Source organism: Tauraco erythrolophus, chromosome 14 (assembly GCF_009769465.1).
Source record: "Tauraco erythrolophus isolate bTauEry1 chromosome 14, bTauEry1.pri, whole genome shotgun sequence".
NCBI classification, from domain to species: Eukaryota; Metazoa; Chordata; class Aves; order Musophagiformes; family Musophagidae; genus Tauraco; species Tauraco erythrolophus.
In genome coordinates this window covers 3,175,057-3,188,099 of record NC_141478.1, presented here as the reverse complement: position 1 = coordinate 3,188,099, position 13,043 = coordinate 3,175,057, and the positions used below count along the sequence as shown (strand labels likewise).

At 49.1% G+C, this 13,043-nt stretch overlaps 1 protein-coding gene across 1 annotated transcript in view; it reads right to left on the bottom strand.

Moving 5' to 3' along the window:
* IGDCC4 (immunoglobulin superfamily DCC subclass member 4) overlaps positions 1-13,043 on the bottom strand; it is a 94,377-nt gene that overhangs the window by 56,842 nt on the left and 24,492 nt on the right. Inside the window, exon 2 of the mRNA XM_086620245.1 lies at positions 1,997-2,326. Coding sequence (XP_086476371.1) covers positions 1,997-2,326 — 330 coding nt within the window. The remainder of the gene's footprint in view (positions 1-1,996; positions 2,327-13,043) is intronic.

Sequence of the window (13,043 nt, the reverse complement as noted above, 5' to 3'; positions counted from 1 at the left end):
CACGCTTGGCCAGACGTAGGCCCTCCTGCTTGGGCTACCAGAGGTTAAATACATCATGGTGTGAAGTGAGTTTCAGGACATCCACTCTCCATCTTCACCTATCACAGCTCTGAGCAAGTGCAAAAGCACCTCGGCCCTGATTTCTCTAGATTGGAAATGCATCTCAGGCCCGTGTCTCTTGGTGTGCTGTGCAGCTGCATTCACCAACATTCACGTAAGTCACTGTACCAGAGACAAGTGCCACTGTATTTGCATTATTTTCTAACCTCACTTGTTTGGCAGGTCAAGGAATCATTTGTTGGCACTCACACACTTAAAATAGCTCCAGGATCCACTCCTGAATACAAAGGAATTTTATTCTTGAACGTCGCACAAAGATTCACGGGTTCAGATCTTGGTGCATTGTTCCCAGAGACTGAAAGGAAAAGCAGCCTGAAGAGCCCTTTCTTTCATCTCTTCCATACAAAGAGATATCCACCTCACAAGACAGACACCAAGTGGAGCCGCCGGCTCCTTGTCATGTAACCAGCCGTCTATCCCAGCCTCTGCACTGCTCTCCATTGTCCAGAGCTTCCTCTGGAGTTCAGAGATCTGCACCACGCTGAGATGGGGTAAATTCCATCTGCGGGAACATCTGAGCAAAGCCATTTTGCTCATGATTTGCTCAAAAACATCTAGCATTTACCAGCTACTGAGGAAGCTTCAGCTGCCTGGTTCTGCCCTCCTCTCACCACTCCTTGCACAGCATCCAACTCCCCAAGTCCCCTTCCACGCTCCTTCCCAAATTGCACTGACTATTCACCAGGGCACCCAGAAGAGATCGACGGTGACCTGGAGGCAGCTGAGCTGATGTGCATGGCCAAATCCAGTGTGTGAGCCCTAGAGCCTGTTCCCAGAGCTGCTGTCCTTTCTGCTCAGGGCTATGACCTCCTCCCTGCAGCTTTCCAGTTGAACTTGCTCTCGGATCCTTACAAAAGACCTTTCCCAAGTCCTTGCAAGACCAGACCACCCTGCCACAGCAGGGCAGGCTGGAAAGGTATTTGATTGACTCCTGATAAGCACTGGACCCAGCTCTTCAGGCCCAGCACCAAGAACTGGGATTGCAGGAGTGGAACCTTCAGATTAGCAAAAAGGTGTCAGAAAAGGTTACCCTGCTCTGCCTGCCCATTTCAGTTCAAACTCTGCCTTTTGCAGTTCTGACACTGCCAACACCACTCAAATGCACCACTGGAAACTGGAGGACAAGAACAACCCAGTAACCTCCATCAGAGAGGAGAGGACAGGCAGACATGGGGCCAGAGGCTCTGTGTCTTGGCCAGCTGCGGGAGCCTGACAAGGTTTGGCAGACACAGAAAGGGACAATGGTAGAAGGCTGCTTGGAAGCACAAGTCCAATGCCATGGTCCAGCTTGGTGTCTGTGGGAGGGGAGAATCTCAGCCATCCCCACGCAAGTAATGTGGGTGCATTCCTGCACACACCATCCAGAGGAGACTCAGCAGAAGAAGGGCAACGGGGGCTTTCTCCCAACCACTTCTCCATCACCCAGCCCCTTAGCTTCAGCCAGTGCTCACAGATCTAGGACAGATCTCATCTGTGTCACTGGGGCAACAAGCCCAGCATAGCCTTGGCCAGGAGAGCCAGAGCTGTCATAGCCAGACCTCCACAGCCACCTCCCCAGGCAGAGGGTGCTGCACTCAGGGCTGGGAAGTGTCGAGTTCTCTGCAAAAACAAGCACTGTCTTTTGGAGAGTGACGAGGGTCCTGCTTTTAATTCATGGCTGATGGCACTTACCTGGGAGAGTTACACAGGATGTTAACAGCGGGATAACAGAAAGACACCACTGCTTATTTGTGGACTATCCCAAATCCCACCTAGACATCATTAATAGAATTTCACTTCATAGACACTTTATCTCAAACTCTCTGGGAGGCAGATCGTCCATATAAACACCAGGAAGGGAAAAAAAGAAAATCAACAAAAAACCCCCAACACTTACTTGAAAATCTGACTGCGGCCGTTTGACTGGTGACAGCCCCTAGGGAGCTGTGAGACACGCAGGAGTAATTACCCTCAGCATCAGCCCTCTCAGGATATTTACTGTCCTTTGCCACAGCCTGGGATGAGATGAAGAGTGATCCGTTTGGAAGCACGTGGAGATGTTCCTGCTCCACTAACGGAAATCCATTCTTCTTCCATGTGATATTGATCACCTGCTCAGCAGGGGCCAGGTTACAGTCCAAAACCACGACTTGGTTTGGCTCCAGTATCACCTTTGCAGGACCAGCACTACAGCTCAGCTCCAGAGAATCCCCTTCCAACAGCCTCCCTGCAAAGAAAAGACAGCATTGCTGTGGGGGTTGCTTTCCTTGGTTAATCACATCCCAGTTTTACACAGTGAAGGAAGAACAGTTCTCCATGAGTGTGGGTGGAGATAACAGGTGAAATTCAGCCCTGTTAGGTGACCAGCACCTCCTGTTATTACACTTGTGTACTACATTCTCCATCACACATCCTTGGGGCTGGCAAGCACAATCTGCACCACCTCTGCCACACACAATGGTGCCCAGCAGCCACCCCTTCTACCCACACTTGCTCTTTCCATGCTGGACTTAAGTAGAGAAGAACAACTGGAAGAAGGTGAAGTGACAGCAACAGCAGGCACATGAGATGCAGCAACGGCCCCAACCTCTTCTTCCCCTGCCACAGCTGCCCAGGAGAACTGAGGGCTCCCCTTCACCTGCCAGCATACCAGAGCCTCCTTTGAGGCTTCCAACTTCCAACTTTGAGCTTTGACCAACTTCCACGAGACAGCTAAGCACAAGCAAAGACGTTCCAGCCCAGCCTGGTACCCCAATGTCAGCAAACACAACTTGGTTGGAGCAGTGCACTCCACAAGTCCCACTCCAGCCTGCAGCTGCCATAGCGATTGATGGTGGAGCACAGTCATGGTCAGAAATCCCAGGCAAGCAACCAGAAGTCCAGGCCAAGGTTCCAAGATCTAGACAGCAAAGCAGCAAACTCCTTCAGAGGAGACGCAGGATAGGTTACAAAACCCTCAGGGTGAAATGGCAGTAAAAGCTTAGCCCAGCTGGGAATCCAGAAACGCAGCGCCTGCTGCTGAAGTTCATGTACTGGGAGACTCATTTCAAAGCAAAGCCAAAAGAATGGCTGAAAACGTGACCTGCTCTCTCGGAGTGTTTTATCCCATATAGCTGAATCCAAAATAAGAACGGATGGATGCATTTTCCCCACTAGAAGAGAAAGGACATTCCAGCTGCAAACAGGCAATCACAGCATGTCTTACCCAGAACAAACCCTTAGGCAACCTGCCTGCTGCAGCCAGCGGCCAGAGCAGTGACCAGCAGTGAGCTGAACCGGTCTCGGTCTGGCCGATTTCCAAACCCACATACTCATAGGAGAGCTCCACCTCGGAAACAAGGCTCAGCATTTCCTAAAAGAATATTGCCATTAATAAAATGCATTTGCCGTTAGAGTTCTCCGGAGACACTAAGTCAATGTTAGCTGGCAGCGCTGCTTCCACACACCAGCAATTTCAATCTCTGCTGTGCTCAAACCATCACCATCCACTCTTTTTATGGCTCTGCTCCAAATTATTTTGTCACTGCTCCAATCAGAAATGTTTCCTGCCTCTATAACAAGTTTATCAACACTGGATATGAACCACATGGCTCCCTGCCCGTCTCCTATCGCAGAAGGCTACAGATTAATTTTATAGGAATTCAAACACCCTATTAAACCTGCTACTACCTACTGCTGATAAAAGGGCTACATTTTAAAAGAGTGTGTGTTAAGCATGCAATTAGGGGCAATGACACGCAAAATTACACATGCAGGGAGATGGAATTCTTTCAAGGCGTGTGCCGGAAACTGCAGGTGCCCTGGAAGGAAGGGCCTAACCCTGCCCATGCAATGGGCTGATTCGGTGCTGATCAAGCCCATGGGGATGGGAATTTGTCAGGTTTGCCATCATTGCCAGTTTGCAGAACCACCCCCGAGACTTGATGTTGGCCAGCTATGTCCCTTTGGCGACGAGGAGGCTACACAAGAATCCTGCCCGTGCCCTGCCTGTTGATTGCCATCATTACGGGACAGAACACACCCTGCCCCAAGCACCTTCATCTTCATTAGGACATCCAGGTGACAATCTCCCAGGCCCCAAAGCCAAACCCCAGCAGGAGGCGGAGATGTCCGTTTCACACCATGCTACGCAGCCAGCACAACAGCCAGGCACTGTAGTCCATGACAAAACAGGAGCTACTGCCGACATGGAGCCGCCTGCGAATCCTTGGATTTGGGATTTCCCTGCACGGATGCTTCCATTGGGCTGCAAACTCACAGTGGGAGCAGGAAGGAGGTACAGTGAGAAGCAGCAGACACCATCGCGCTCCCAGCACACGCACGGCAATGCAATTCCTGGTTTTGTCAGCCAGTACAGCCCCAGCAGGTTCCTTGCTGCCCGGCGCCCTCAGGCCAGGGAGCAAGCTGAGGAATGCCACTACAGAGGGACTGTCACCAAATGGCCTCCTGTAAGGGCAATTCTGCCCGTTCAGGTCTCCTACGGAAGATTAGTCCTTTGAGCATCACAGCAAGCTATAAAACTCACTCACTGGCTCCACAGGAGGCTAGAAGTAGGGGAACATGAAGCTGAAAGGCTGGTCCAAATGCTCTGGAAAGACACTGCCATCAAAAGGTTTCCATCCAAGACAGCTGGTGCAAAAAAATTGTATGAAATAGGGAGAAATTAAGCACAGAGCAAGTTACCAGCAAACACATGCGCAGACGGTGACACGGCCAAACACAGGAGAGGTTTAACAGCCTGGGGCTGGGCAAAACCCAGCTGAGCTAAGGACAGGAGGCACACTCGGAGCCCCAGTGCTGCCGTGAGAACCCCCATCCACGGAGAAGCAGCAACCCAGACCTTTCTCTGAAGGGATCTCCCCACAGCAACACGGCACAAGGGACTTGGCTGGTGTGTCTACACCACCTCCAGGGAGAGAGGGCTGCTAAGGCAAAGGCTGAGGTACCTGACACAGAGCTTATTTCAAAAGATGTTGAAAACTTTGTTGGTTAAAGCCTTAATCCTCTGGCTTTCCTTAAATTTGTTGTCTTTGGAAGCACCAGTAGAAACTCAGGAGATCAGGAATTAACACAGGTCACAGGTCAGTCCCCTTCACCAACGCTCCAGCTTTCTCTCTGCATCTTTCTCCTTGTCTCCTCCTTTACACGTCACCACCAGCAGCGACACATCAACATGTCTCAGAGGGCTCTTGTGCAGCACCAGCACTATGGGCACTATGGGCACCAACGCTGCCTATGCCTGCTCTTAACTCTCCTTCAACACTGACCCTCCCGTAACGCAGTGGGGCTGGGTGGGCACAGTGAGGTGGAACCAGCTGGCTCTGCATGCCAGGCATCCCACATGTCCCCAGCCACCGCACACACGGGCTGTTGTCCTGCCTCCGGATTCTCCATGGGCTCCTGCTCCACTCCAGGCACTGCTGTTCATCACTCAGGGAAACAGCCCGTATATCTGTCCCATTTTCTGTTCTCTTCAGACAGCAATTAAAACGGCATTTCGCTGAAAATACTCCTCCTCTTTGAAAGGTGAAGCACGAGGGGACAGCTGGCTGGCTCTGGCAGCCAGGAATAGAGCAGAGATCTGCAGTGCAGCTTCCCACGCCGGCACAGGCCGGTAAGAAGCAATTATCAGCCTCTCAAACTTCAATCCCTTCAAATCCCTTAAAAATCGTACTCCTTGCAGTGGAGTCAGAACAGACAGCTCCATATTTTGCACCACAGCAGTAGTATTTGCTTTCTAAAAGCATGTGATGATGGTTTCTACACCTCTAAATATCACACAGTTCTTTTCCCAAAAGTCAAAACCTACCTGCATCCAAGCTTCTGGCTGGTATGTCAGAGCAAAAGGGGCCAGTTACAAAACTCAGTGCCAGACTGCAGAGCTCACCCATCTGCCAGGCCTGCCAGCCTGGTTCAGGTGTATCTCTTCCGTATCAAGAGAGGAGAAATGACCATTGGAGGGAACTGCATTTGAAACGGGATCTGCCACAGCCTGGGACCACACTCACCAGAAGCAATAAATCCTCCATGAGCAACCAGTGTTCTGTTTCTGTCTTTAATATCTGGTGCACTTGAGCTGGTCATGACAATACCATCCCACTGGCTATTGACAGGAGGACGTTGCTTTCTTTCATGCCTTCACACCAGTAAACACAAAATTGCACAACATCTTTAAAGAGCAATAGTCATTCCTTTGCTGGAAACCTGTTCCCACCACATCATCCATCCAGTAACAGCAGAAACCATTTACAAGCAGCCAACCTCCAGGGTCTCAATGTGTTTCTACTTCCAAGTGTCTACTGCCTTGCCAAGTGATGCAGGCTCCATGCGATGAGGAGAGCTCGTGATCGTACTCAAACCATTGCCTTTTATTTCAGGAGCACCAAAAGTGCTTCTAGACCAAAAAGTCACGTAAAAACCCAGATGTACTCACAACCCTCGAGGCTCAAACTGAGCACCTAGCAGAAGACCACGACAAGGCCAAACACATGTGACAACCCATCACTGTCCATTATTTAACGCTTCCAGCTGGGCAAACGAACCCCTTAACTGACACCAGGCTGCTCTAGTAGGTAAGCACAGACCTGCCCCGAATCATCCAGCCCTCTTTCATGCCCCTTTGGCCACAAAATACTGCAAATTTTTGGGGACAGACCCTTTGCACATACAAGGAGCAGGGCCCAGGACCCGGACTTGGCTTGCAAAACGCCCCACTACGACTCTTGTCCCAAGATGTTCAAAGAACTGTATAAACACTCCCCGATTAAGGAAAAAATACCTTCAAGGCTCTGGAAATGTAGGAGGAGGTCTGGTTCAAAACACCGCACTAAATTAGCAAGCCTGACAATGAGATAAAAGCCCCTTCCAGGGAAAGGATCAGAAGAGAGTAAAATTACTCCTGGTGAGATCAAAGACAAATGAAATCAGGAATGTTAAGTGCTTACAGAAGCTGCCGACTATTTCCAACCTCCATTCTTCACCGCATAGTGACAGAAATGGATACGACCCTGTTTAAACACAAAGCCACGCGCTCGTGCACCTCCTGCTCACCTTCACCCTCTCACCTGCCTGAGGTCATGCTGTAAGGAACGTAGTGAAGACTACCCAGAACAGCCACTTGCCTCACACAGCACACACATCTACTCCAGTGGACACGGGTAACAACACGGTGGTGGGCTTCCGAGTCTTTCCATATACCAGTTCAAGGCAGGTGTTTCAGCTACAGATCTGTGCTTTGGAGCTGGAGAGCTTTTTGCCTTTGGCTCCTCCTGGATGTAGCTTCCAGCATTAAAGCCTGGCAGAAGTGGAAGTTTTCAGCTCACGGATCTTAAAATTGAGGCTAGGGAACTCTGTACAGCATTGGCCTACGGTAGGCAACATCACGTATCCATGCCAAGAAGGCTTTTACATCACAGCACACAAAACTGTCCGTCTACCAACTACTCAGAGATGCCCCAACACAACTGAGAACATCTCAAAATACTTCTCTGGGGGAAAAGGGGCCAAAAGCAGAGTGATGAGTTGCAAGGAGAGAGGAACAGCACAGACTGTGCCTGTCCAGTCCCAGGTAACCAGCAGAGTTCATACTAAACTTCACTAAGACCAGCAAACTGCTGAGCTATGCCAAGGCAGACAGTAGTGGCTTTGAGACCGTAAATGTATATGCAAATACACACTTACATGGAGATGTATACCACATATATGTGCATTCACATACACAGAGTTCTGGGGGAATGCAGAAGTATCAAAATGTAGAGCATGCCCTGAAACGGCAGGTCTTTGATGCAGCAAGTTAAAAGCATTTTGTTCCACGAAAATTACATTTTCTGACCCAGGCTCCACAGGGTTTTTTTCACTCTCTCCCGCATTGCTAAACCATGGGCTACATTATGCACAAAAACAGCCCAGGAGAAAAATGTTGGTTTTCTCTCATCTAATTCCTCACTTCCATCAGCCAGCCGTCAACTGGTGTCCAGGTCCAGTGAAGTAAACAAAGTTTCCTGCTGAATGGCATAAAACCCAGGGCGTTCCGGATGACCAAGGTTGTAAAACCTTCAAGGCACAAAGCTGTCCTCTGCCCTCCACTGGAGCGCAGCCCCCGCCAGCAGCGGGCTTGATTCCAGATACAAAGCACACATCTGAAAATCCACGTTAAACCAGCCAATATCTCCTTTCCCGAACTGCACTTCTCAACGCACAGCCAAAACCATTCCTATTATCTCCTCTCCCCTACATCAAACGGAGGCAGGATTAGCCCAACGTACCACTGAGCAAAGGAGAAAAAGAATCCATTTTCTTGTTTTTGTAATTTCAAAACTATAAATAACCAGGTGAAGCGTGAGCTGGCAACACAGCAAGGTTTGACAGATTTGGGACAATGCACTTACTTGGTCAGAGGCAAGACCAAGTGTTTTCACATCCAAGACACGCAATATCCAAGCCCATAGATCTGTTGGGAGCTTGCACTCCATGGCTGAGAAGAGCACAAAACCCCACTTGTCTCCTTGTATATAGGGTTCTTTCCCTTCCCTGGGATTTAACCACTTAAATTGAGGAGGAAAGACCTAGACAAGGGAGATGCTTGTTCTGGTGAAATTTTGGCTATCAGCAGTAAACATGTCCTTGAGCTCTGTTACACAGCACGAGCAAATAAAAGGTTACTGTTCAACAGGAGACAAATGGCTTTGTTCAGAGGAGGAGTTGTGTTTCAGTAATTACTTTAAAAACAAAACACACAGGCATGTTTTGCAAGGAAAAGGGATTTGCAACCAAAAGGGATGCATTTCTGGGTAAGCTTACAGGCATATCTATGACTCTAATTTTTGTACAGCACTGAGAACAACTGGAATGAGCTGATCCACAATCCTTGAGTAAGGTCCATGAGAAAGCTCACTGCCTGCTCCTGCACGGCACGTCACCACGTGGCCATGCAGTGCTGTCATGCTGGTACAGCCAACCAGCCTATATCCCAGCTCCAACACAGCTCTGTCATAACCTCAGCAGAGAAACCCATCCCAGTTACGCAGCACAGCTCAGGCTCTTCTCCAGCTGGTGTGAGGACAACCCCAGTAGCTCTCCATCACAGCCACAACCTTGTCACCAACCAAGCCACCACCCAAAGGGGCTGTCCTCAAGGCAGACAGAAAGGTAGGATTTGAGGGAAATGTACTGTCTTCTCTTCAATAAACTGATTCAGCTGCGGGAAGACAAAGAGATTTAGGCACATACAAGATCCTAAGGTACAATCATTCCTACAAATCCCAGTCCCTTCCTACAAACATCCAGCCTGGCAATTACAAGGCTTGGACCTTCACTTCAGGGCAGGGAAGGCCCATCTTTAGCACAGCTGGGTGAGGCCCCAGGATCAGCCCAAGGACGGGACCCAACCCAAAGCAGCTAAACCACTGACAGCTTCCAGTGCCTTCCCACGAAAACCCTCAAACGCTTCCAGCCCAAAACAAATAAATTTGCACCGAGCCAGACAGGACCCGTTACAGCCCAGGCCTTGGGAGATGAATACTTCGCAGAGAGCAAAGTACAAGGGTTTCTAATCTGACACACTTCCAGAGCTGACATCACTTCTAGTTCTTGGCAGCCAGAGATTTTCCTGGGGAGACGCTGTTGTGCTGCAGGTCCCACAGCCTGGAGCCCAGCCAGCGCGTTTCCTATTCCGCACACATCTGGCACTTTGGAACTGGCTTGTGCACCTTGCAGAGCTCCAGCCAAAGAAAACCTTCCCAGGAGCAAGGAAAGCGGCTCAGGCGAGGCGAGCAGAGCGTGCGGTCGTCGTGTGTGTTCTGCGGGATATCAGATGGTAAAAGGAAAGGGCTCCTTTCTCCCCTCCACATCCCACAGGAGGTGGCAGGAATTCAAACTGCAGTTGAGCCTCTGCACTGTCGCCTGTCTTAATTTATGTATTTATTTTGGATGCTGAACTCATGGAACTCAACAGCACAATTAATCTCATTTAATCGGGAGTGAACAGCACTGAAGAAAAGTGGAGTTACTACTTCCAAAGGTTTTTCCTACCTCTCAGCAAGCCAGCTACTGTGCCATTGTTCTGCTCAATGTAACCTTCTGCTGATGCTCTTAAGATGCTCTTAAAGCTGTAGAAAATCTTTACGTTCTCATTGTCTCATTCAACGAGCGACTATACTTCAGTGTGTCCTCATTAAAGCAACACAAAGCCCTCTTTCTTCTTGGCAACTTTATGCATTGACAATTAAAAGTCAATAGCTTGGTCTCAGCCTGTTTTTAGGGCAACTGCACTTGGCAAGTGGTGACCCAGAAAGAAATCTGGACGGAGGTGTCTGACGAAGTCTGCATTCTGGCTGCTCAGCAACACCAGTGCTGAAAGCAGAACCAGAGGAGATCTGGCGTCGGAGCACCAGACTCTCATGATCTCTACAGAACAAGAGGCTGAAAGATGAGCTGGGCACCTAAACCCCCTTGTGCATCAGGTCCTCAGCCTCCTCATGGCACAGTAAAACAGGAAACATCCTTCCACTCAATCGTAATGATGCTTGTGAGATGGAGGGGTCAAGATCCCTATATTCCCTTCCCAGTTACCAGATGTTACTGCAACTTTCCGCCTTGTAATGGCAACACGAACTAGCAAAGAATAAGAAAGTTACACCTTCAGCCTGCGCTTAGCCTCTCTGGAACAGAAGGCTCCTAAAAGTGTCTCCAGGGCTGCTGGAAAGACCATTTTATTAACACTTGAGATCCACGCACAGCAGAGCGGTTCCAGCACTGAGCAGCACTCACCAGTGGGAAGCAGGTCTTATTCTAATCCTGCATATATGCAAGCTAGATGGTTTATTTAATAATGCAGCATCTCCCACTGCTGCAGGAATATTTATCCAGCTGGCAGCAAGGGACTCTCAGATCATTCCCTGTCACTAAGTAGATCCCAGCCTTTCAGGAGCAGCTGGGTGCTGGACTGGCACTGCGTGCAGCAAGAGACTGCACTCAGAGATTGTCAACACTGTCCCCGTGTCAAGGGCTGGGGTATGATGCCAGGAGCGATCGCCCCCCTGCTCCCTGCACAGACCCAGCTGCAGGGGAGGAGCGTGCAGTGTCACAGTCAGCCCCCAGCTTGGGCTCGGGATCGTGACGGTGTACGTGATGTGTACTGGGACACACCAGGACTCAGGACAAGCACTGGCAGCGCAAGCTCAGCTCCATCCACACACAGTCCAGTGGAAATGCCCTGGAGCTGGCTGTTGCGCACAGGCTTGGCCATCCCATAGCCTAGGCCAGTATTAACAGCCACAGACAGCTCTAGAACTGCATTTTAGACCTAAATACTTTATAATATGCTCTCAGGATGACCTGTATTGCTCTAAAGCTTTAGAAGAGTCATGGTCTGAACGCCTTTCTGAGCAAAGTGTCACATGGAAGCAAACATACTTGAGTCCCACCGACTGCATTTGTCCAAGCAGGTGAGCTGTGCATCCCTGGAAAGGTCAAAAGGGAGCCCAGTTACTGCAACAAGATCAGTGGAGCGAGTACGCTGCCAGCACAAACATACCCTCTTCCTACAGCTCTGCTTCACTTAATTATAAGGATCTTTGCATCTAACAAATCTTTAAGAGGCTTTGTGGCTTTGGGACATTGATCCAACCCATTCACTTCATCGTGGTCCATTATTATATTTTCACATGTATACAAAGCCCTTCCATTTAAAAGTTAAATTAATCACAATTTATTGATTTGTTGTAGCATGCTCCAAACGCAGCGCTCCCTGAAGAATGATGCTGGGCAAGAGCCTCTTCTCTTTGTTCTGTACAAACCCCTAGTTAAAAACAAGGCAGCAGAAGGAATGGCATGAAAGAAACATTATCTAAAACACATGCAATGCCACATCACTGTTTATAGGCCACACCTGAAAAGCGTGATATTATCTAAAGCTGTAATTAAGGTAAATAGGTTAATGACTAGGCTCACTTAGATAAAAGCAAAGGCTGCCAAAGCCCTGGATAAATGAATGTCTTTGTGTATAAATATAACATACCAGGCATCAAGGGAAAAAAAAACATCTGAAAAGGTCCTTGTCTAAGTATTTTTAAAGACATTTCTGATGCCCCTAACACTGATGCCAACTGCAGCTGCTCATTTCAGCCACCAACCCATGGCTGATGTAACTCTGGAGACTCCAACCCAGTAAAGTACCAGCTGAGTTCTAGGAAGGACTAAGTACTCTCATGCTTCTGCACAAGCATCAGGTTTGCCCAAGCATCTTATCTGTATCTATAGATGATGCCTACCAGATAGGGATAAACACAAAACCAGCTCTGAGGATTGAGTCCAGTTTCATTGAGATGTGTGTTATTCTGATGTATGCCCTGCAAACAAATGGTCCAGAAAGATGAAACAAATCAATAACAGTAATAATTTATTCATTGTGTTGCATTGGCAATGGCAATCGTAACAGTAAAGTGCTTGACTCTTTCACGAAGGTTAAGCCTTTGTGTTTTCTCCTCTCTGACCCCTCTCCTGCTGAAACAGCAGCTGAAGTCTAGAGCAGGCCAAAATCTAGCCTTGTTAAACTCAGCTTTTTTCAGGTCCTCTCCTCAGGGTGTCATGCACTACTGACAGCAGAATAGGGAAAGCTGTCCCTGTGTACAGTAACATCAGCACTAGCCTCCCTCGCGTCAAAGGACACTTAGTTAAAGTGCCAAAATGACTTAAACACCCAAATCGCTTCACAATTCCCCACACTGCCCATCCCAGGGAAGGCTGAGCTGTTTCTGTCCCTTCCCCACCTGCTCCACGCCAAGCACAGTGAACCTCAGTCTTTGCTCTAGAAACATCTCTGAGGAAGCCTCCATCTCCTAGCTGTCATCTTTCCCTTCTTGAAAAGCCCATGAGGAACAGCTGAGACGATCTCTGCAGAAGCTGCTGCAAGCACAGGGAACTCAGGACAGAGCCCTGGGTTTGCA